Source organism: Sander lucioperca, chromosome 12, assembly GCF_008315115.2.
Source record: "Sander lucioperca isolate FBNREF2018 chromosome 12, SLUC_FBN_1.2, whole genome shotgun sequence".
Classification (NCBI taxonomy): domain Eukaryota; kingdom Metazoa; phylum Chordata; class Actinopteri; order Perciformes; family Percidae; genus Sander; species Sander lucioperca.
In genome coordinates, this window is record NC_050184.1 from 7,456,378 (window position 1) to 7,478,241 (window position 21,864).

General features: G+C 39.2%; 1 protein-coding gene across 3 annotated transcripts in view; it reads left to right on the top strand.

The window, feature by feature from the left end:
- Nucleotides 1-1,463: 1,463 nt before the first annotated feature.
- The window catches only part of LOC116040879 (thymocyte selection-associated high mobility group box protein TOX-like), a 74,187-nt gene continuing 53,786 nt past the window's right edge, over nucleotides 1,464-21,864 (top strand). For 2 of the 3 annotated variants that reach the window (XM_031286583.2, XM_031286585.2), the window contains exon 1: nucleotides 1,465-2,076. In XM_031286583.2, the coding sequence (XP_031142443.1) occupies nucleotides 1,972-2,076 (105 nt within the window). In that variant the 5' untranslated portion in view covers nucleotides 1,465-1,971. Of the gene's footprint in view, nucleotides 2,077-21,864 lie in introns of all 3 variants that reach the window. The other variant, XM_031286584.2, reaches the window with a different exon arrangement.

Genomic DNA, 21,864 nt, shown 5'->3' on the forward strand with positions numbered 1-21,864 from the left:
TCATTAGCATGCGCCTGGGCAGTGAGGGATGCTGGGAAAGGAGCCCTGCACACACAGCACTCCACATTCCATTCCCATGAAGCCATGGCACCGGGCCATGTGGTTAACCCTCTGTGTGCTGGGTCTATGAGAGTGGCAGGCTGTGCCTAACAGTGAAGGCCCCCACTGTAAAATAAAGGAGGTTGCACTGTAACATAATAGATCTGCTGAAATAATGACCAGCTTTTTACATTTCTGAAGGTTGGGAACATAAGAGCTCCAGCAGTGGGCAGATGCTGCTGTCATGGCTTGTGTAAAAACAATTGTACCCTTCTTGGTGTTACATTCTCCTCTATTCAAATCCAGGTTGCCCTAATGAAAGCCTGTCTGCAATAATGTTAAGGAGTGATAAAGAGGATATATCATCACTGTTTTAATGCTAAACAGATCAAATTAAATATCTTTAAACAGAACAGAACAGCATCAGGAGAATAAAGAATATTTGTGTGCAGGCATGGGTGTATGGATTGTGCTGTAAACTGTGGCATACTAATAACGCCAGGCAGCAGAAAATGTGCTCTGTTCTGTACTTTGCCTTGACATGATTGAAAGACAATGGTCCCATGGATGGGCTATTTCAACATCAAATGTGCATGCACATCACAGGGCAAGGGTGTCCTATCCATCACATTCAGTGAGCTGTCAGAGGCAGCTCTCAGGCTCAGCTTCTATCCACACACATTTGCAAATCTATGGCAATACAAGAATAACCTCCTTGTACATATTCCACCTTAAGTGTATATTTCACACACTTTTAAAATTGGTCAATGTGAGCTGCTCTGCAGTGTTGTGTGAGGTTAATATTACATCTTTAATTTGACATGTTCTTGTATTTTGTCCGCTTCTTTTAATTAAAATAACACTAAAACTCCAAATGAAAGCACTACTGGAGAAAACAACAACATTAGATTATTGGAAATGTACTTTTTAAAAATCCTAACTAACCTAAAACAGGTTAAACTATAAAACACTGGACTTTATAAGAATGAAAATATCGGGCAGAGTTGTGTCCTTTTGCTTTAACCTATTCATATGCATTACAATAATATGAGAGAAGTACAGAGGCCTATCCAAATGAATTTTGCGCACGGCCTTAGGCCAGGCTGTGACAGGTTTTGTATAATCCAGTGATGTATACACAACAGGTTCGAGTTGTAGTCATGCAAATGAAAAATAAAACTACATAAAAAACATGGTCGAACTACAGAGAGACTCTGTGCAACCTCCTCCCATCTTCCTTGGCACAATAACCCAAATGGAAGCCTTTATGAAGCACTGATGGGAGCAGAGTGCGTTTTATAACGCACAGCCGTCCGTGCACACTACTACATTTCCAGCTAATCAGAAGCGCGCAGTTGCAGAAAGGAGAGCGGTTGCCAAGGCAGCCACCAATCTCCCCTCCCCCTTCTCCCATCGTTCCTCATTCCCGTTTATTATCGGCAGAGGTCGCATGGCAGAGGGAAGTCCAACCACTTCTGTACTGGAACCAATGCAAGAATATGCACCTCCATAACAAAGCCTGTATGGAGTCCTGAGAGCAGTGAGAAAACAGAGGCTGCACATGTAGGATATGGGCTGCTGTTCAGCCGTAGAAAAAAATCTAAAAAAGAGAGGACCTAAGTTGGAGGTTTGCTTTTATTTGTTCTGGAACAACGGGATAGTTTTGCCAACACGTGTGTATCCATGAAATTTGTTCTCTCCGTTTTGAGTGAGTGAGTGTTTCGCATCCTGGTGCGGAGCTCTGGAGAGGACTGCGCATCACCAGAGTTGGTGCCGAAGTTCGGCCGCGAACGGATGTGAGGGAAGAGTGTACAGAGTAAAACTCCCCCACTTCTTTTTTGTCTCTCCTGCTTCGGCGTTGTGTTTGCTGAGACAATAGTGAGTCAAAGACGCTGAAAGTGATTTCATGCCTTCAGTCTCGCACAACCTGAGATGGACGTGAGATTTTACCCTGCGCCCCCGGCAAATGTGGGTTCATGCTCCCTACCGACTGATCCAAGTTGTCTGAGCTCGTTGGACTATTACCACTCGAACAAGGTAAATAACAAACTGTGCTGCCTCGTGCATTGAAATGCTTAATATGTCACCTGTCTCTCTCTATGAGCAAATGCAGTCGGCAACATTCACGCAATGCAAACGCATGCTTTGCTATCCACGGGCGCTCACTTACCCCAAACACACAGCACACTTTCCAGAAAAAATGTCAAGTGTCAGCAAATAAAGTGCCCTGGTTTTAATTCAGTCTGCAACGAGACACATAATTTGTATTCACTGTTACTTTAGAATGAAACCTACAATCATTCTAGTTTGCTGTTGAAAGAAAATGTGTAGGCCAACTTTTTTCCTCCAACCAACATGGTTATTATGCTATTTTCCCGGTGAAATTGTGCAGTTGTGTTTCGCACAAAGCTGGCATTAAGTGTCCCACCCGATGTGAAATACCAGAGGCTGTATAGAATCCATACTGCCCCACTCTGCTCTCTAGCTGCTCCAACATTATCTTCCCTCTCAATGATTTCTTATAGCTTACATGGTTTTCCGCTGGGAGTTTAACGATTAAATGGATGTGTGCCAGTAATGTACTGTTAATTACTTTGTAAGGAGAAACCACAGAGTCTGACTGGTACAAGTATCATTCTTTTCTCTCTCTCTGTTTGACACCCCGCGGCTTTTGGCTTGTGACCTGCACTGACTCCGTTGCAAGTGCGCAGGTGGCATTTAAAACAGCTTTATGAATATTTTGTAGTCTGACATTTTCCAAGAAAAACATAAATCATCAACCCCTTGAGAAAAACAACCAGTGCTTACTAATCATGTAATAAATAACTGAAAGGATTGAGAGAAATCTCCAAATGTATTGCCATAACAGATCAAAATACCACAAAGTAAGATAAGGTCACAGCAAAACTACTAATGAGTACCAAAAACACAATATATACCCTGTGGAAATACTAGGAAAACTATTTTAAACTGTTTAATTAAAAGAGATACAGCTTCCACTAGTGTTACCAGCATCTCAGCCATCTGCAATCACACAATTAGACTTGTTGTTGTCACTTACCGTGGTTGGAATATTACAAATCAACTGGCTCTTGATGTTGACCTGCTGCTCTAGATAGAGATAAAGTTATTTGGCTTGCTTTCTCAGAGAAAGATGACTTTTAGGTATGACAATGAGGGGAATAATACACAGTTGGGGATGTTTGTCTTTCACTGTGTGGGCAATGGAAAGTCTCTGTAACCGAACGGAACATTCCAGTTATCAACTGAAAAGATCATCTACCAATTTACATCTTAAAAAAATGGAGCAAAAACAATGATCTCTGCTCAGGTTTGGTAGCACAAAGCTTGTTCGAGTGCGAAAGATAGAAAAAAACAATGAGGACAGTTTAATTTAGTGATTCACATTTGATCACAGATGAAATAAGGTCTATACAACTATTACTGATAATGCAGGTTTACACCTGTGACACACAAATGGGCTCATATAATTGTCTCCTCCGCACAGGCTATCTTTTTGTAGGTCAAACGAATTAGGATCATCCTCCTGGCGGATAATCTCAAGAATATTCTGATATTCACACACTGCATGGATCCTGGAAACAAAGCCACTAGATATTAAATTATATAAAATGCTTTCACAAGGGAGAAAGTGATACAAACTACTGTCACTGATACAGAAGCGTGGCACCCCTCAAAATTACAAGTGTTCATTTGAATTATTGAAATCCCTCCACTCCCTTTGCTTAAGGGAGTGGAGGCTCTTTCCACATGAGGAGGTATAATTTGCTGTCATCACATGTGTAACACTAACTACCTTCACTAGCAATGCAAATGAGGCCTGGGAGCAGCAGGGATCACTTGGTGTCCTGTTAACACAGTGCACAGGGTCAAGTTCCTCTCCTCAAACGCTTGTCAAACTGGCTGTGGCACTAAAGAGACATCTGATTTGTTATAGGTACTGTATCTACGGATAAGATCTGTCTGCTGCTAATTATCTCTGACAGCAAATTCTGCCCAGGTCTCTTTCTGAAGCAGTGTGGAGGCAAAAGGCTAATCATAGCATTAAGGTCAATTGGCTTGCATATTCATCATGTGGATATTTTGGCTTGTAGCTAAATTTGTCGGTGTGTTTGTTGGCTTCTAGTTTATCTTGAGAATATTCATTTGGGATAAGATTATTGGAAAAGAGTCAAAATACTCTGAATAAAAAGGAGCTTCTGGTAAGATGGATGCAATTTGGCAACCATGTTGAGATTTAGCACCATTGCTCCTTTCTGGCGGCTCCAGTATTCTTGTTTAAAAAATCAGAAGAAGCAATTCACAGCCTGAAAAAACTCCTCTCTCTCCTTTAATCGCTGTGAAATTAACAGTTTTAATCTGAATCACACACATGTTTAAGTGGATAAAATGAGCATGTGCTGGTATTTTATCTTTATAGTCTGTTTATTTGCAAACCTGTCTTTTGTGCCACTGACTCACTCTGGATGCTGTGCGTCGACACAAGCTTAGTTTGAGCAATTATCAAGTTTATGTTACTTCCAGAGAACACATGTGCTGCTGTGCTGCTGTCATGCTTTCAGCCTTTGTCACACTGCTCATTTGGAGCTGCAGCTTGTTTCATTCTTAATAGTTTATGCATGCTGCTTTTGAATGTATTCTTTTTTTTTTACTTCATTTAATGGGCTAATATTTACTGTGATCAGCAATCGCTGCATGAACCATTTCCGTTACTTTGGCAGTGTTGTCCATGATCAACAAAAACGTTTTGTGACGAGAAAATGTGAACCTTTTCCTAGCCAACGTTTGTCATTGACGGGTCCTTGAACAACATGAATCATTCTGCTTACCAAATCAGTTTGTGCTGTAATCACTGAGAAGTTCAGAACTGAAAAATAGAAAAAGGTGAAGAACGCAAAGAAAGAGATGCATAAAATGAGCAGACAAGGTACTTCAGGCGCAGATTGAGATGATTCAGAAAGATCCATAAATAACCCTGAAGATTTCTACTTCAATACTTTTAATACTCACTTTATTTCACTGTGAGTGTGTGTGTGTGTGTCTCTTATTACTGTGGTGCTCTCCCACAGCCGAGGAGAAATGACACAGAATAATACCATTATAACAGCTTTGTGCTCTGATGGTAATATTAAACTGTGCTGTGTTTTAATGCTGTCTGCTGCCTCACAGATTGCAGGGTACATATACTGCTCACATATACTGTGCAAATACAATACAAATTTAAACGTTATGTATTGCAGAAAGCATTGAAAGTTTAAAGATGCATTTTGTCTTACACAACATGTACAACTGTAATTGTCGTTTGTCCGGCACTTTAAGTTTGCTCTATGAAATGGGAACACAGTGTCTGCTCCTTTATTTGAATACCTTAATCAAACAGTGCTGGCTGCTGCCGCTGCTGAGGTGAGGTGCTGCATACAGTATAGCAATAGCATAGAGTGCAGAGAGAGTAGGCCCTGTGTTTATACACCCAGGCCCCACCCAGCTCATATATCCTCCCAACAACTGATATCTGCCTAGATAGGGCATGACTGAAGAGCTGGCTTTGTTAGTTGGTGGTCTCCTCTGCCTCAGATAAGCCTGGCTATGATGCGCTCCATTTGAATGCCTTATCTAGGTTTTATTATTTTATTACAGGACTGGCTGGTGTATGCTGTGCAAAGGTGCAATTACTTTGCATTGACATATTTAGTCGGTTTCCATCATCATCCTTAAGTGAAACAAGCCCTTGAATAAACACAGACATATTTATTGTTTGGCTAAATGTACAGGGGTTATTTTTAGTACCTCAAGTACTTAAACATTGCTGTGACACATTAACCCGTTCCTGTGATGCAGGCTGTAGTATATGTTCATGTGAGTGGTGTTGTCGCTATTAGCTAATGCAAAACTCTGTGGCATGTGACAGAGAGGCAGAAAGGGAGAATCAAAGGATGAGTAAGAGTCAAATGGGTTGAAGTAATCAGTGGCTCAGTATGGGGACAGTGTGTGTGTGTGTGTGTGTGTGTATGTGTGTGTGTTTGTGTGTGTGTGTGTGTGTGTGTGTGTGTGTGTGTGTGTGTGTGTGTGTGTGTGTGTGTGTGTGTGCTAACTCGGGGTCATTCAAGCGTTTTGCTGACTACGGAATCACAATCACAATTGCTTTCATAGCCCCGTGCAGAGGAAGGCCATGCATACCACAGTAAGGGCCAGTGACACAGTGAGCAGGGGCAGAGCAAAAACATCCACTAAATCATATTCTCCCTGCCCTGACACATGGAGGAGATTTTTAATAGGGATTCTGACCATTTGAAATCATTTCAATAAACTGGAATTGGCTCTGACATTGGCTGAGTCACAGAGCCTGCATATGGCACAAAGATTTTTTGCCTTATAATTTTTTTTCACCTAGGTGACTCTGTGTAAAAAGTCTTTTGCACAACCAACCATATAAGGTGTCTACATCTGTTTTTTTGTGACTTTTTTGTGGGGATTAAAAAAATAAATTAGTTCTGATAGATGTAGACAGACATGAATATTGATGAGAGGTAATAAGACACATAATGCCGCAATACCACATATAGCTTTTTCACCACTTAAATGCCCCTGTGTCTCTTTGTTTAGCCTTTAAATGCAGTGTTTGATGTAGGTTATGAGAGTGACAGTATGAATGTATGTGTGTGGTGGTGGCAGTGGTGGGGGCTACCCATGTGCTAATTATTGGCCCTGGCAGTGCTAAACTACTTCCTCGTTGGTGGGTACCAGTGCGTCCCCCTCAGCGTCTGTTACCATAATTAAGACCAGCCGCCCCACTGTAGTGTGCTTACATTAGTCAGCCATTAGTCAGCCCGGGCCTTCCCATGGGGCAGTGCGATGGCATTCTCATTCTTACTGCAGAAGAAGAAAGAAAAAGAAACTGCACCAGCACCTGCTGCAGAGTAGGCCCCTGGGTGTTTAGTTAAATGTTGATTATGTTTGTAAATGGATGACAGCGTGGTAAAATTGATGTGCAAATAATGCAGCACTATCTATCTATCTATCTATCTATCTATCTATCTATCTATATATATATATATATATATATATATATATCTATCTATCTAGTCTAGGCTTTGGTTTGAGGTTTGTCATCTCTTGTAATAATTAAGCATGCATTGTTGTAGCTGTATTTCTGTCTTCTAGTGGTTTAACCTCAGTTGCACTGACAAGATGATTGGAGCTTTGAGCTTCCCCATTATGTGTTTTTTAATTTATTTAATTTTAATTTATGGGGTAACTTCCAAGTAACTCCAATTTTATTTTGTTAAACAACAGAAAACAAAGAAAAACCCAGAGAGGACAATTGGAAAGTTACAATATACATATACCACAGATATTGTACAAGTGTTTCAGTGCTGACAGTAAACACATGTTGATAAATAGGAAGGAGTGTACTGTAAGAGAGTATATAGTCCATGTATAAATTATGATACAAAAAATGTTTCTCTGTTTTGTATAATTGAAAATAAAAATTGTGAATTTTTACTATTTCCTGACATTTTATAGACTACCAAATTCATTGATAAAAGTCATTAGAATAAATAATAATCACAGCCCTATATAAATACAGCATGCCTACTGTAGGCCGACTGTATGTAATCACATATGTATGAATATATGTATATATGTGTGTATGTATTCACATATGTACTGTGTGTACATTATGTATGTACTGTACGTATGTATGTATGTACGTATGTACTGTGTGTACAGTATGTATGTACTGTGCTGTATACTGTATGTATGTATGTATGTATGTATGTATGTGCATATCTACTGTGTGTACAATATGTACTGTGCTGTATGTATGTATGTATGTATGTATGTACATATGTACTGTATGTAGAGTATGTATGTACTGTGCTGTATGTATGCATGGAAGAGGCTGGAAGCTGGACAAACATTCCCAGTTGTCCCAGCTTCCTGAGGTATGTCCTGTGCAAACACCATGGGCCATGGTATAAGCTCCTTGCCAGGGATTTAAGGCTCTTTCCCTCCCTTGTTTTCACTGAATATCCTTAACAAATATTATCAGCCTGGTGTCAATGCCATGTTTGCACTTCGGCCTGAAGGCACAGAGCCCAGAGTTCAACTTATGGTCCACTAACACATAAACAGTGCATGTAAAGTAGTATGATCTGAAAACTACCAGAGTGAAAAGTTTAAATATAGAGTAGTTTTATGACTGTGCCTCATGTAGATCAATCTTATTATCTTGGGAGATAGATGATCAATCAGATTACTTTTTTTAGGTTGCCATTAACTGGCAGATCTTTGACTTCTAACCTGAGCACTGATGTCTTTCATTAATTCACTGACATGCATTGATTTGGACTGTGAGAGGTTTCCACTTGAGGAAGACAGGGTTGATAAATCTATATGATCCTGAATTTGCAGTCTTTCCTCTTTCCCCAGCTGTGACTGTCTCGCCTTGTCCCTTGTCTGTCAGGAGCATGTGTTTATTATGTGTGACATATTTAGCGGGCAGATATAATTGCCTGTGCAAGGCTGTAATCGTCTGCGTCCAATTCAGTCAGCAGAGACTGCGGGAGCCCACAGAGCCACCGAGGTAATCAAACTCATTCTTCCTCTTTGAGCGCTAATGATGAGCTCCATGATCGTTTAAAATGGGCCAAGAGAAAAGTGTGACAGAAATTACAGTGGTAATTCTATGGTTTTAGTTCTTGTAATGCTATTATCTTTGGTTTAAGACATGGGAATCACCTAAAACAGAGAGAAATTGATAAGTTGCTGTAGAGTTATAGAAAGAAAAAAACATATAGATGTTGCTAAAGAAAAGTGAGATAGAGAGGTTAGAGGAGACTTGTGGGTTGAGAAAAGGGAGGGAAAGCGAGAGAAAGAGGCCCTCTTTTTGTGTTGTCGAAATATTTAGTCTCAAGCTGGCCACGAGCCATGCCGATGAGTGATGTCGGTAAGAAAAACAAACAGAAGAAAGAAAAGTAGAATTTTGGAAATTATGACATACGGTTCATACGGTCAATGGTGTTATGCTATCGAGGACTCTGTCTCTCTCTTAACTACAGCAGGCTTCAACAACCTTATAGCAGCTCTGTATGGTTAACACAGGAAAGGGAAACTTTTTATAGAATTGTTAATAACACAGTAGACAGTAGTGAAAAACCATAGCCTAAAGCAGCACTTACTGGCACAACCCACATGAACCAAGCAAGTATATGTGTATGTGTGTGTGCATATGCATGCTTTGGTGTGGGTTGCTGGCTGTACCTTAGCAGTGGTGGAAGAAGTATTCAGATCCTTTACTTCAGTAAAAGTAGCAGTTCCACACTGTAGAAAACTCTTTTCCAAGTAAAGTAGCTTAGCTTGTGTGTGTGTGTGTGTGTGTGTGTGTGTGTGTGTGTGTGTGTGTGTATGTATACAATGAAGGTGTATGGAAATTTGCAATGAAAAATGACATATAAAGAATTACACAGCAACATGTTTTTGAAAATCAGGACTATTTTTAGAAGAAAGTAGCACCAGTGATCCAATAATCTAAAGGTCTGTAGTAAAGAGATGTTGTTGTGTTATTTTAAAATGCTGTGTGCACCACAAATGCAATTACAGTCACCTCTGTTTTATTGTGGTGGCAGCATAAATCTCAGAGATGATAATCTTAAAACCTGTTTAAATAAAACCCAAACTATCTGCATGGGTAAGTAAGAAAATATACCTTTAATCTTAATTTTGTTACCCAGAGAATGCAAGTACCTTGTTGGGCTTTTGTACTGTTTGTAGGGCTGCAACTAATGATTTAGTTTGGTCCAAAAATGTCAAGACAATTCTTATAAATATCCATGGCAATTTTCTAAAATGCTTAATGATGTCATCTCATTTCTTTTTTGTGTCCCATCAACAGTCCAAATCACAACAATAATCAGTTTACTATCACATGAAAAAAAGAAAAGCAGCAAACTGTACCTATTGCTGCAGTTAAACAACAACATGTACAGTTAGGCCAGTTACTTAGCAAAGGCATCAGGAATGTCATAACCAGGAACAAATGCTTGCGGCAGCCGGACAGGGAAAGGGAGTGAAAACTGAGAGATGGTCATGTTTTATTAAGCCTGATAATGCAGCCTAATCTGTGGTTCGGGTTACTTTGTGGGTAATTAGAGATCATGTCGTATGCCTGGCCTGCTCAAAATTTGCACTCCGCCCTAATCCCCTCCTATCCGCCTTTCACCCGCCACCTCCCTTCTTCTCTCTCTTCATTCTCTCCCTCACTTACAGAAAAACCCAACATGCTTCCAAATGAGCTGGCTTCCTGTCAGGAAAGTGAACAAATAAACAAACATGGCAGCCATACTTCAGGTAGCTAGTCATCAGAAAGTGTATACCTTGCTGTAAGATACTTGGAAATGTGCTTATGTGCTTAGAATTCAATTAGAGGAAGATGACAGTGGAGCACTTTGTGGTTTGCTTTGTGGAACTTGTTAGATGAATGACTAATGCCTCCTGGCAAGTGCCCCAGGTTTACTATTACCAAAACAATGGCACTTGATACAGAGCACCGTAGCCTTGGTTTTCACACAGACAGGAGCTCAGGCTGCTGTTTTCTTTTGAACCCTAAATGCTGACTGCTCATTCATGCAACATCCCCCGAACACAGCGACCCACACAAAGGAAATTCTCAACTGACACGGTGACTTGTTGAAAAAAAAAAAACAGCTTCTTTCATCACTCATTGTCCCCAATTTTTTCATTGTTAAAAACGGAGAAAAATGTCCCTTTATCTGTATCTAGATTCGGATATCACCAAGTGCAAAGCAGTAGGCATGTTTACATACGCAGTTATATAATTACTCGGATTATGACAGCAACTCCATTAAAATGTCTAAAATAATGATGCAATCTGGTACAGTTTCAGAGCAAAAGCATCAGCCACCTCCCACCATAAACTCAAGAAACTATACGGCTGCAAAGATTGGATGAAATGCAGTTTAAATTCTAACTCACTGAGTTGAATGCAGTGTTTCCCCTACAATCTTTGTCACGCCTGGTGGTTTGAGCTAAAAATCCCCTGTACATAAAAGAAGACATGAAAGCAATAATACAACCAACCATATAGAAACAGTATGCATTTATCTCCTCTGCATCTTAGTGTCACTCATAAAACCTCATCCTACAGTATGCACTATATGAGTCATTGAAGAAAGTGAATTAGTAAACCATTTGAATCTTAACACAATGAGTACACAGTATTGTCAGACACCTGCCACAAATAATAAACAGTACTGTGGCATTGGACTCACTAACCTCATCAAGGCCTCCAGAGCCACCAGAGGTCTTATGAATTATCATTTATTTAGGTACAGAGGAGATTAAGGCATAGTAATTCATAGGGATATGTGTTCATATTGCTGTCATGAAGGAAACAAGCTTTCAAACCGCTCATATACCATCAGGCATCACATTTGCATAGAAATGTAGCAAAATGCAAAACTGAGTTAAATTCAAAGCATTCAAGTTAGGGCTGGGAGATATAACAAATTAAGAGTAGCCCTCCTTTCCTGGTACAGAGTCATTTCACAATTACGTTTTCCTTTTTTGTGTCTGCAAAATAAACAAGTGCAAACTAAGTGAGTAGTCAGTTTTGGCTAAGAAAATTAGATTTTGTAAAGAACCTAAAACTACTTAAAAGTCAAATGTAAAAAAACCTCCTGCCAACAAAGCATCTCAAATGTTTGTAGAGGTAACAGAAAACCAAACAAAGTAAACAAGTGCATGTGTAAACAATTGTATTTCTCTATACAATAAGAAATAACTTATAATATTTTTGCTTTTTAATCTAAATACCCTCATGTATTCCTGCTAATATTGCCAAAAATCCACATAACAATGACTGCACATTTGTCTATATGCGTTACATTAACACACATCTTTTTGGCCTATTATCTTTGTACATTGCATATTCTTTTTATTCTTAATACTGTGAACCTTTGCACATCCCCTAGAATATATTCTTTATAGATATTATATTTTAAACAGCTACTCTGTACATGTTTGAAAAAATGTACATAACATTTGTTATAATATTTTCTTATTGTATTTTATTGTTTTTTATTCTATATTATTGTTTATTGTCAATGCACCAATACAACAAAGCAAATTTCTTGTATTAAAAAACCTACTTCGCAATAACAGGATTCTGATTCTGAATATGTGATAGTCATTATTTCACATTGATGAAACTGTGTACAAACTGTAACCACAAACATGAGGCATCATTGTGGGCCAATAGTTGCAATGATTGGATGGAGGTGATAACACAACAATCCCAAGTTGCCCAATTAGAACTGCACAAGTTTCAAACAAATTGTGAACACTGCATGACTACTCACACAAACACACACACACACACACACACACACACACACACACACACACACACACACACACACACACACACACACGCACACACACTACATACCATATAGCTTTAAGGCATTTCATTTCCTCTCCCCATATGACAACATCACAATATAATGGGACACGGTGTCACGTGACAAGAACAAGTCCATGAAGCGATCAAATCGTTCCCTCTGTCTCTCTCTAGCTTGAAGGGCAGAACGGTCAGTCGTTACATAAGTTACAGTTGGTTCAATTACAGAAAAATGTGCTTTGTGTCCTTGTCATAAGCAGAGTGATGAACCACCAGAGGATTTTGATAAAATACCTTGCTTTCTGTGCTCACTCTGTCCATGGAAACAAACTGTAGTGAGGCTAAGATACTTCATTCAGGTTTGATGCTAAATTGAAGTTATTGGTCCACATGTATTTGCAGCTTAAATGGCTACATGGGGCTGCACTATAAAAGAGAGTCCCATCCTGACTAGTAGAGATGCCATAGAGAAATATTTGCACCCCTTCATCTGTAAGAAGGGACAAACCAAAACTGAAGGAAACAGTTTGTGTAGTTTATAATAGTTCAGTAAAGTTAAAGTTACTTCTTAAAACCATTAAGAACAAGCAGCATCTCTAATATCACATACACCTTCTCACAGCCACACTTTATTAACCCACTTCTGTCTGACTTGATTTTTCCATTATACAGTAGCAGATAATTCTTCATTTATTGATCTTTGTTGTGGCTGACCCTCACTCCAGGTGTTTGCTGTATGCTCCAGCACAGTACAATCGCACAGTTTTCAGATGAGCCTGTAATTAAGTCATCTTGGAGCCTTGAGAGTGCAACTATAGCGCACTGAGCTGAGACCAATCTGCCACTAATTGTCCCGAGTTCTAATTTCTAATGGAATAAGAGCTAGAGGGAATGCAGCTTAATGAGATGCAGTTACTGTGTATGTGTGTGTTCTTTTATCTGTTTACTGTAACCGCTATTGGCCCTGGTGAATAGAGAAACAAGAGTGAGTAAAGCAAGAACTTCCGTTTTGATTTCATTCCCATATTTTTGTTTATTCTACAAAGCACTCAGGATGTCTCTGTCTTTCCAAACTGTAAATGTACACACACTAAATGGTAAATGTACCCTAAAATAAGTACCATAATTGATTGTACATCGACAAGTCAAAACATGCCTTTAGTGATGCATACTCCCTATAATACAAACTGGGGGCACCCTCTCTTAATAACTGGTAACAGTGGAGAGACATTTCCAAAAGTGAGAAGTGCTTTTGCCCTTGGCACTCAATGCTGTCCTATTGCTCAGACAGCATGCTGTAGACTGGAACTGGAAATGTTGTTTACATAGCCTTGGGAGTGTTTGTGTCATGATTTAGATTCCAGGCATTTCAACATCCAAATAAATCAGTTTAGACTACTGAGGACAAGTAAACCCTTCAAAAGAAGAGATGGGCCAGCTGTGTTTAAAATCTGTAAGGTAGTTTTATATTGAGCAATTTAGTTTTCAATTATTATAACCAAAGGAATTGGCTGGGGTCAAAGTTCACAGAGCATATATGCTTTTTTAGTATATTGACAATAGGGATGTTTATCTTTTATTTACAGTTAGATATTACCTTTGCCATGTTGTGCCATGTCCATTTTGAGTATTATTGCACTCCATTAGGACTGACTTACACAAGCAACAACTTTGGCAGCAAAAATGTTTAAAAACAAAAACAGCTACATGAGCACCCCTGAAGACACATAAACACTTTGGTGACTTCACTGTAATTTTTCTACCTTATCGCTTTTGAGTGTAGTTTGCTTTTGCAGTCGACTCAAGGCCCTTCCTCTTATTGTTTCAATATGTCAGAGCATTGTTTGAATGAGGTCACCCATTACCGATCTGGCCTGGGGCCAGCTTGACTTCAGCTGATTTAATTGAATCTACGACATGAGTCAAATTCAAACAAGCAGAGACTGCTTTGCAATGACAGCCTCATTACTCCACATTAAGAACTCATTTCACAATGCATTGTGACTTTGGGCTTGACAAATGGTGAAAAGGGATGAAATAATATAAGTGAGTACATTTTAGAAGGGTACTCTTGAAATGCTCTGGCTGACAATACTCCAGTGCTGTACATATATTATAGGAAAGCCAAAAAAAAGATCTTACTGCTATTTTGTATAAGTTAATGTGAATGCCTTTTGGGTTAGAGTGTTGCCATGTTTGCCGTCTGCAGTAATGGAATGACATTCAATGCCATTTTCCCTTTTAAATGGGATTTTTGTCAAAGCGTTATGAATTCAACCTGCCTTGTCACTCAAGCCACAAACAGTGCTGAGAGAGGAGAAAATATGCGAAGGAAACCTTTCACTGCAGATTTTACTGTTAGCTGTGAGCAGACCAAATAATGACGCCTTTATCACGTCGACGGCACAACAAACAAAGACGGCTTTCTTGTGACATACCACAAGGCGTGATATCAGGCATTATAATGAAATACATTATGTATATAACACATACGCAACATTCATAGCATCTCAGCTGCGTGCTAGCTGTATTTCAGCATTTCATCAGCTCCAACCTCGACTAAATTTCTCAATTAAGCACGCATTCTTTGAGAGCAACTGGCAGCACGGCCAGAGCTTGCGGGGGAAAAAAAACGTACAGCAGGCTCAACGTGCCAGGGCCTCCCTTCACAATAGGGAAGGAAATGTTGAGACTGCGAGGGCTGCGGAGTGGAGATATGGCAGTGTTTGCTAAGGGCTAGGTATCGGGCACAAAAACAAACATGGCTGCCCTTAATGAGCCAGTTTGCCTGCCAAAGGTAAAGACAGCTGTTGTCTCTTGCCACAATGGAGCAGGCCTCAGTGCTACGGAGCACAGAGGAGCACTTTGCGTCCCCATAGTAACGTTCACCTTGTGTGTACTCAAGAGGGAACTTATTAAGTCCTCTTTACAGATAATTACTGAGTAAAATGTAAATGGTGAGGCCATACAACACTTTCATAAGGTCCAACTGTGCAATAAAAAGGTTTATTAAGTAAGTATTGTCTTGTGAATGCTAAAAGTGATGTAATTGGACTGTTTGAGGGGTCATACTTGTCTTTTTTGCATCTGTCTTTTGGCACTGGAGATAAATCTCTCAAAAATCTCTTCCGGTAAATAAAAAGTGGCTTCTCAAAAGGACTCTAATGCATGGGGATATAGGCAAAGTGGGGGGTACTGAAACCTGGAAAAGCACTTTTCTCCTGTATGAGAAAATTAATACATTCGAGCTGTGCCTGTCCGACTGAATCAGCACTGACAGCTTGCTGCACTCCACAGCTAATTTTAGAGTTAAGAATGAGTGAGATGACTGTACAAGCATTTTGTTGAGTGGAGAGCAGCCAGTAAGAAACTGCAAACATTAAAGGTCCAACTGTCAATTGCATCAGGGCGGCTTCTGTTGAAACAAAGTCCTCGCAGCCCCCACCGCTTTCCTGCCATTGTTAACAGTACATTTTGAGTTATTGAAGGCATGGGATTTTTCTTTCCATTATTTTACTGGCTTCTGACAAAAGGACTGACAATGTCACAGATATAGTTTTATATTGTATGAATGAGTATGCTGTGTAAGGACTTATTTTTTTAGTCAGACAAGCCTGTTTGTTACATATGAAATTAACAGAGCATAGACAATAACTGAGAAATATCTCACTTGATTATAAAAAGAAAACACATGTATGAAGACATTTACCTTCGATGAAAGGAAAGTGTTTGCTATTCAGTCCAGCCTGACATGATTTTGAGTGTTAAAAAGCATGATTGAAGACATTTGGATCATACAAGGATTGCTTTTACTCTCAGTGTTTGATTGGTTAAGATTGACTTTGCTACTTAAGTTAAAGTTAACTTTGATATTGCAACAATGAAAGACTGGAAATCATGCTCTTGAATTACTGTAGGTGTTAACTATTCCACAAAACTAATGCAGGTCTTAGATTATGTTTGAAGATGATGGGAATCTTATCCATACTAAAAATGATGTATCCATTTTACCTAATTTTTGACAGCATTCATTGTACACTTTTTTATTATCTTGTGAAAAAAAACTTTACAACATTACAATTAGATTGCGGTTGTCAGATGCCTGTCATTGTGGTGCTGTAAAAGCTCAATGCACATTTCCTGTTTGACTACGTATTTAAACAAGATGCCACATAACTTAACCACTGCAGTAGTGTGACTGGGTTCAAAATGCCTCTGACCACATGTTTGACAACAAAGGTCATGGCGCATGGTGACTAGTGATATGACTGGATGGCATTCTCTTTCCTACATCTTTGCATTAACATCACACATTGCATGTGACTGCTCCTCTTTGGTAATGCTGCTGAGGCAGCAATCTAGGGGTACAATTGGTGTTTTCTGCTGTGCAAGGAAGCAATAGGATGTAGAACATGTTTTTGCCTTCTTTGGCAAGGTGTGACCTACAGGATAATGGAATTAATTATATCATGACAATAGATACACAGTCCAGGAATAGATGTGCGAAATGGAGTGTTATGTATACAAAGACTTCTCGGAGGCAGAAATTGTGTTAAACCTTATTGGGTGGAGCTAAGGAACCACTCAGACCTGGTGAAGTAATAACGCTTTGTGTTAACTGGAAAAAGTGCAACTCCAGCTATATTAATCTTTCCAGGTTAGGTGTTAGCTTATCTGACTACCCGCTAAGCTTCTTAAGTCAGAAATGCCATGTTGATATATATATTTCTAATGCTAGAACTGTACTGTTTTTTTAAATTTAGATTTACCACTTTGCTGTTCAGTTTTGTGAGTTATATACAGTAACAACAGGAGCTTGATTGCACCTATACATTGGAACTTAACAACAAGTTAACATGTGCCTTCATAGCTGCTCTGCCTCTATTAATCTCTAATTAATGAACCATTACGAGAAACAGTGGTTTTTGCAGTTATTTTTGCAGCTCTCTGCATTGTTACGACTAGGTCTGCTATTTTCACCAACAACATCATCATCTTTTTGTCAGCAACGTTTGGCTTGCTGCATGTTTCCCAGGCTGTAATCTGTTAGCACATGCCCTATTTGTTTGCAGCAGTGTCTTTCAATTAAACAGCAGGGCCAGTTTCTTCAGCGATCTTGTTTTTGAGTGACTCCCCAGAGAGGGAGTAGAGGAAATGGCTGAACACATCAGACACATTTGTCTTCTCTGCTTAGTTACCTTGCAGGGGGAAGATGGTGATACCCATTTCCTCCGTCTAATGTGTTTGCTTTACACCCTTTGCCAAGTGTCAACATGCAGCTTCTTGACAGTCATTTTTCATTTGGAGCAAGTAGCTAGGCTGAATAAGCCAGGGCATAGCACTGCTTTTGCTTTTCCCCTTCTTTTATCAGCCAGTTTCTGTTTTTAAGGTGGCAAACTTCTAACATGTTTAGGGTTAAACGTGCACTAGTCAGAGATTATTAGTTAATAGCCTTGGCTTGTTGTTGATTGAGAATAAAAAGCCAATTATCATAATAGGATATGGGACATAATGACAGAATTAAATGAGTGTGACAGACACACAATAAGCCTGCTCTGTCATCGCCTTCGCCCAGCTCCCTTATTAGAATTAATCCAGCCTAATTAAAAATGCAAATGGCTCAAAGTCATTGACAGAGTTTACATGTTTTTATAACATTTAACTGATTTAATTACATGGAAAATGAAATGGTGGGATGTGCGACTGAATTTTTTTTTTCCACTGTCACCCTCCTGCCGGTTGCCACAGAGAAATGAATATTCTCTCATGCCAGGAAGAGAAGGTAATGAGATTAGTTCTCTCTCTCTGTTTCTCTCTTCATCTCTACCTTTCAGAAGCTGATGGTTTGGTTCATCGAACCAAGAAGAGCTGTTTTATTGTTATCACTGAAAACATTTTATCTTGGTCTCAAAAGCACCTACTGTATTGTGTGGGCTGAGAGCTTCACAACATTTAAGGAGTTTCCTCCTACAGTGTATCATTTTAAAAGACCACTATATGATTTATAGCTGGGCCAAAACAACGTTCTGATTCTTCCTGGTGTTGTTTTTCATACTCAAACGGCCATGTAAAGGAAGGATCAGAGGCCTAAACAGACAGATTTAATTGTCTAAAGGTAAAGACATGCTGTATAGCCTGCAGCAAGTTGTGAATGTACAAGACGTGCTTTGACATTTTTCAGTTTAACTCCAGGAAGGTGTTACTCCCTTGACAGAAATTTGTCACATTACATGAAAAGCAAAGCAAACATTTGAACTTGAATTTCTGCAAGATTAAATCGTTTGCAGAAGCAAAACATGATAACATTTTGTTGTGCATCTTGCTGCAAGCTCAGTATAAAAAAAGTGTTCCCTTAAATCCGTCATCTCTTTTTATACACTCACACAGTATATTGCACACAATGACCTGTTTGAGTGAGACCAGCCAGTTCCTGTTTTCAGACTTCATGCCAGTAAAGGTTTCAGACTATATTCAGACTGTGGAGTGCACCATGTACTGTGAGCTTGTTAAAAGTGCAGATGGATAGTTTTGCTTACTTGAAACATGCTTGGTGTTTTTGCACCTTTCAGCCGTGGTCGTAAAAACCGCTAGCATGCGATGGACATCCTGTGGGGGAGGAAATTGATTTCGCTGGGTTTGTTTGTTCTAGACCAATAGGCGTCATGCATTGTTTGGTTATTTTCTTTATTTCTTTACATTTCAGCCTTATTGTTTTATTGGTATATTACAAATATTGTATGGCTGTTATGACTTTACAGCTGTTTCAAAATAGTTTTATTTAAGCCAGTATGATGTTTTTACCCCAATCATAAACATGTCTACAACATGCAAGAGAAGGCATTTGGAAGTTAAATTTGATTCATGTGAATGGGCCAGATTTTCAGTTTTGATCTTGATGTATCCTCTGTTACACCATTTCCCACCCACGTAGCACCTAGCCTTACATCATTATCAGCAATGCAGTTATTCAATGTGTAATACAGAGATGTAAACGTCAAGCTACAAAGAGGTTTGAGATTGTGAACACGGTGTTAAAGAAAAAGCTTTTATTTAAAGACCATTTATTTTGCAGCAGGAAAAAGACATACAGATATAAAACTTTGTGTTGACAGGACAGGATCAATTCCAACTGTGTGTCCGTACATCAGCTCAATGTGTTGAAATGGAAAGTATGCTATCGATCTGTGTGCATTAGTGTTCTACAGTAACATAAGCAATGAGTGGCAGAACAAAAGAGGCACTGTGCGTCAAGCTGGAGAGGAGGTGCAGTACAAAGAGGACAGTCAACTTCATGCAGTCTTTTGGCATTTCAGTGTTTATCATTTTAAGCCAACTTATATTTGTCTTTCATGAAATAATTTTACTGTCATATACATCTGGAACTGATTTGGGATAGTTTTAAATATATAGGCCTATTATACTGTTTTGCCCTGCAGAAAGAGGTTATTAAAGTATATTGTCGTGCTGCAAAAAATATGATACAGCTTGACATTGAAAAGCTAAGAAAGCAACTGAAGCCAGCTTTAAGGTAAGGCAACAGAGTTACATCCTAGAAATCAAGTCGCTCATTTATATCTCCACGAGCTGCTCTCACACATAACTGGATCGTCATATGAGGCTGGAAAGCATACATCCTGTGCTGATATTCCTCCTCTTCTAACTCATAATCTCCCTCAAGGGACAAAACACAATTACTCCATTGTGCCACACAGTACAATATATCAAATTCTGCACATTTCAGCTAGAGAAAAGATGCAGTGTTGTGTTGGGGCATATGGCATCATGATAAATATGCTTTAGTGGAGGGGGGTGGGGGGTGTGGTTCACTGTCAGGGCACAAATTGAATGAACTTCAGCGCAGCAGTAATTGGATTAGTGAATTGTAAACAAAGGGTTATTTCTGTAAATATCCTAATCTCAGGGGCCTGGATTAAAGGCAAACAAACAAGAAAATGAACCAAGATATTTTTTTTACAATACTTTAACCCAATATTTCTGTGTAGTATGTTAACATATCTTACATACTATGTAGAGGAAGGTGTAAAAAGCAAAATAAACATGTCAAGGCCACACTACCTAAGATATGGAGACAAAGATCTTGACCACATCTGAGAGGGAGACAGTTAGACAGACAGGGAGACAGGGTCTTTTCAGTAACTGCACTGTTTAACCATACCTACACACTGATGACAGGAAACGTGGTGGTGAAAAAGAATACCCTGAGATGCCACACGGAGAGGTAAAAATAGGCCATTTGGCACGAGAGTCATAAAGCGAGGGAGTGGAGAAGAAACGGGAAAGATTTTGCACAGTGTCTTCTTGTAGGGACTTTCTTCTGTAGGGCCAAGATAAGAAACTATACTCTTTAATGTTGGCAAGTTGTTAGATCAATCTTATTTTCGCTTGTTCGTTTTCTGACAGAGAGGCGCTGCAGAAGAAAAAAACTCCCCCCACTAGTTAATCAACAAAAGAACTATGAACACCTTCCTCTTTTGAGAGTTTACAGTATGCACCTCCTACACCTACACAGTTAGAAAAGCTGCCCACTTTGCCCATTACCACCTTAAATGTGTTACACATCTCACGTCTCAACAGTGCCAGTAATATCCCCTCTTAATGTTGACCAAGGAAAAACCCACATTTCAAAGGTGATCACAGCTTGTCTAAACCAGTCTCTCAGTGCCGGTTAAGATCATGCTTCTTCTTGTGTCAAACACTATAGGCTCCCTATAGCAGACTGCTTTATGAATGGATACCTGAAAAGACTTCCTGAACCCAAAGATGCTTTAACATGACTGTAAAGTGAAAGTTGTCACATTCATTTTCACCAAACTTCAGCTTTAGATATGTTGAATAAATAAAAATAACATTACAACTACCACTATTACTATGACATGAAAAAACAACAATCCTATACTTCCAAACTGGGCGTCGAGGATGTATCTGATGGGTCAGAAAGTTATAACAAAGAAAAGAAAAAAAGAACATTGTTCAGTTAAAAAGAGCTTTTTTCTCATGAATTAAAGGATAGGTTCACATTTCTGTCTGAATGAAAAGTCAGGTAGCCAAATGAATATTGACACTAGAAATGTTAATGATTAACAGTTCAACGGTAAAAAAAACTGTTAAAAACAATATTATTTAAAAAAAAATGTTTTTCAAGTATTAAAAAACAGTTTTGCATGGTAAAAGAAAAATAGGCTACAATCTATTTCTTAACTGCTAGTTAACTTGCTAGTCCTTATTTTGCACTAACAAGTCGCGTTTTAAGGTCTTTTTTTCTGCTAAGTTTGTAGCTCTCTGCTTGATGGTGCTCTCTGCGTAGAGCAAGGGTCAGCAACCTAAGGCACGCGTGCCACCATCGGCACGAGGTAGCTTAAGCA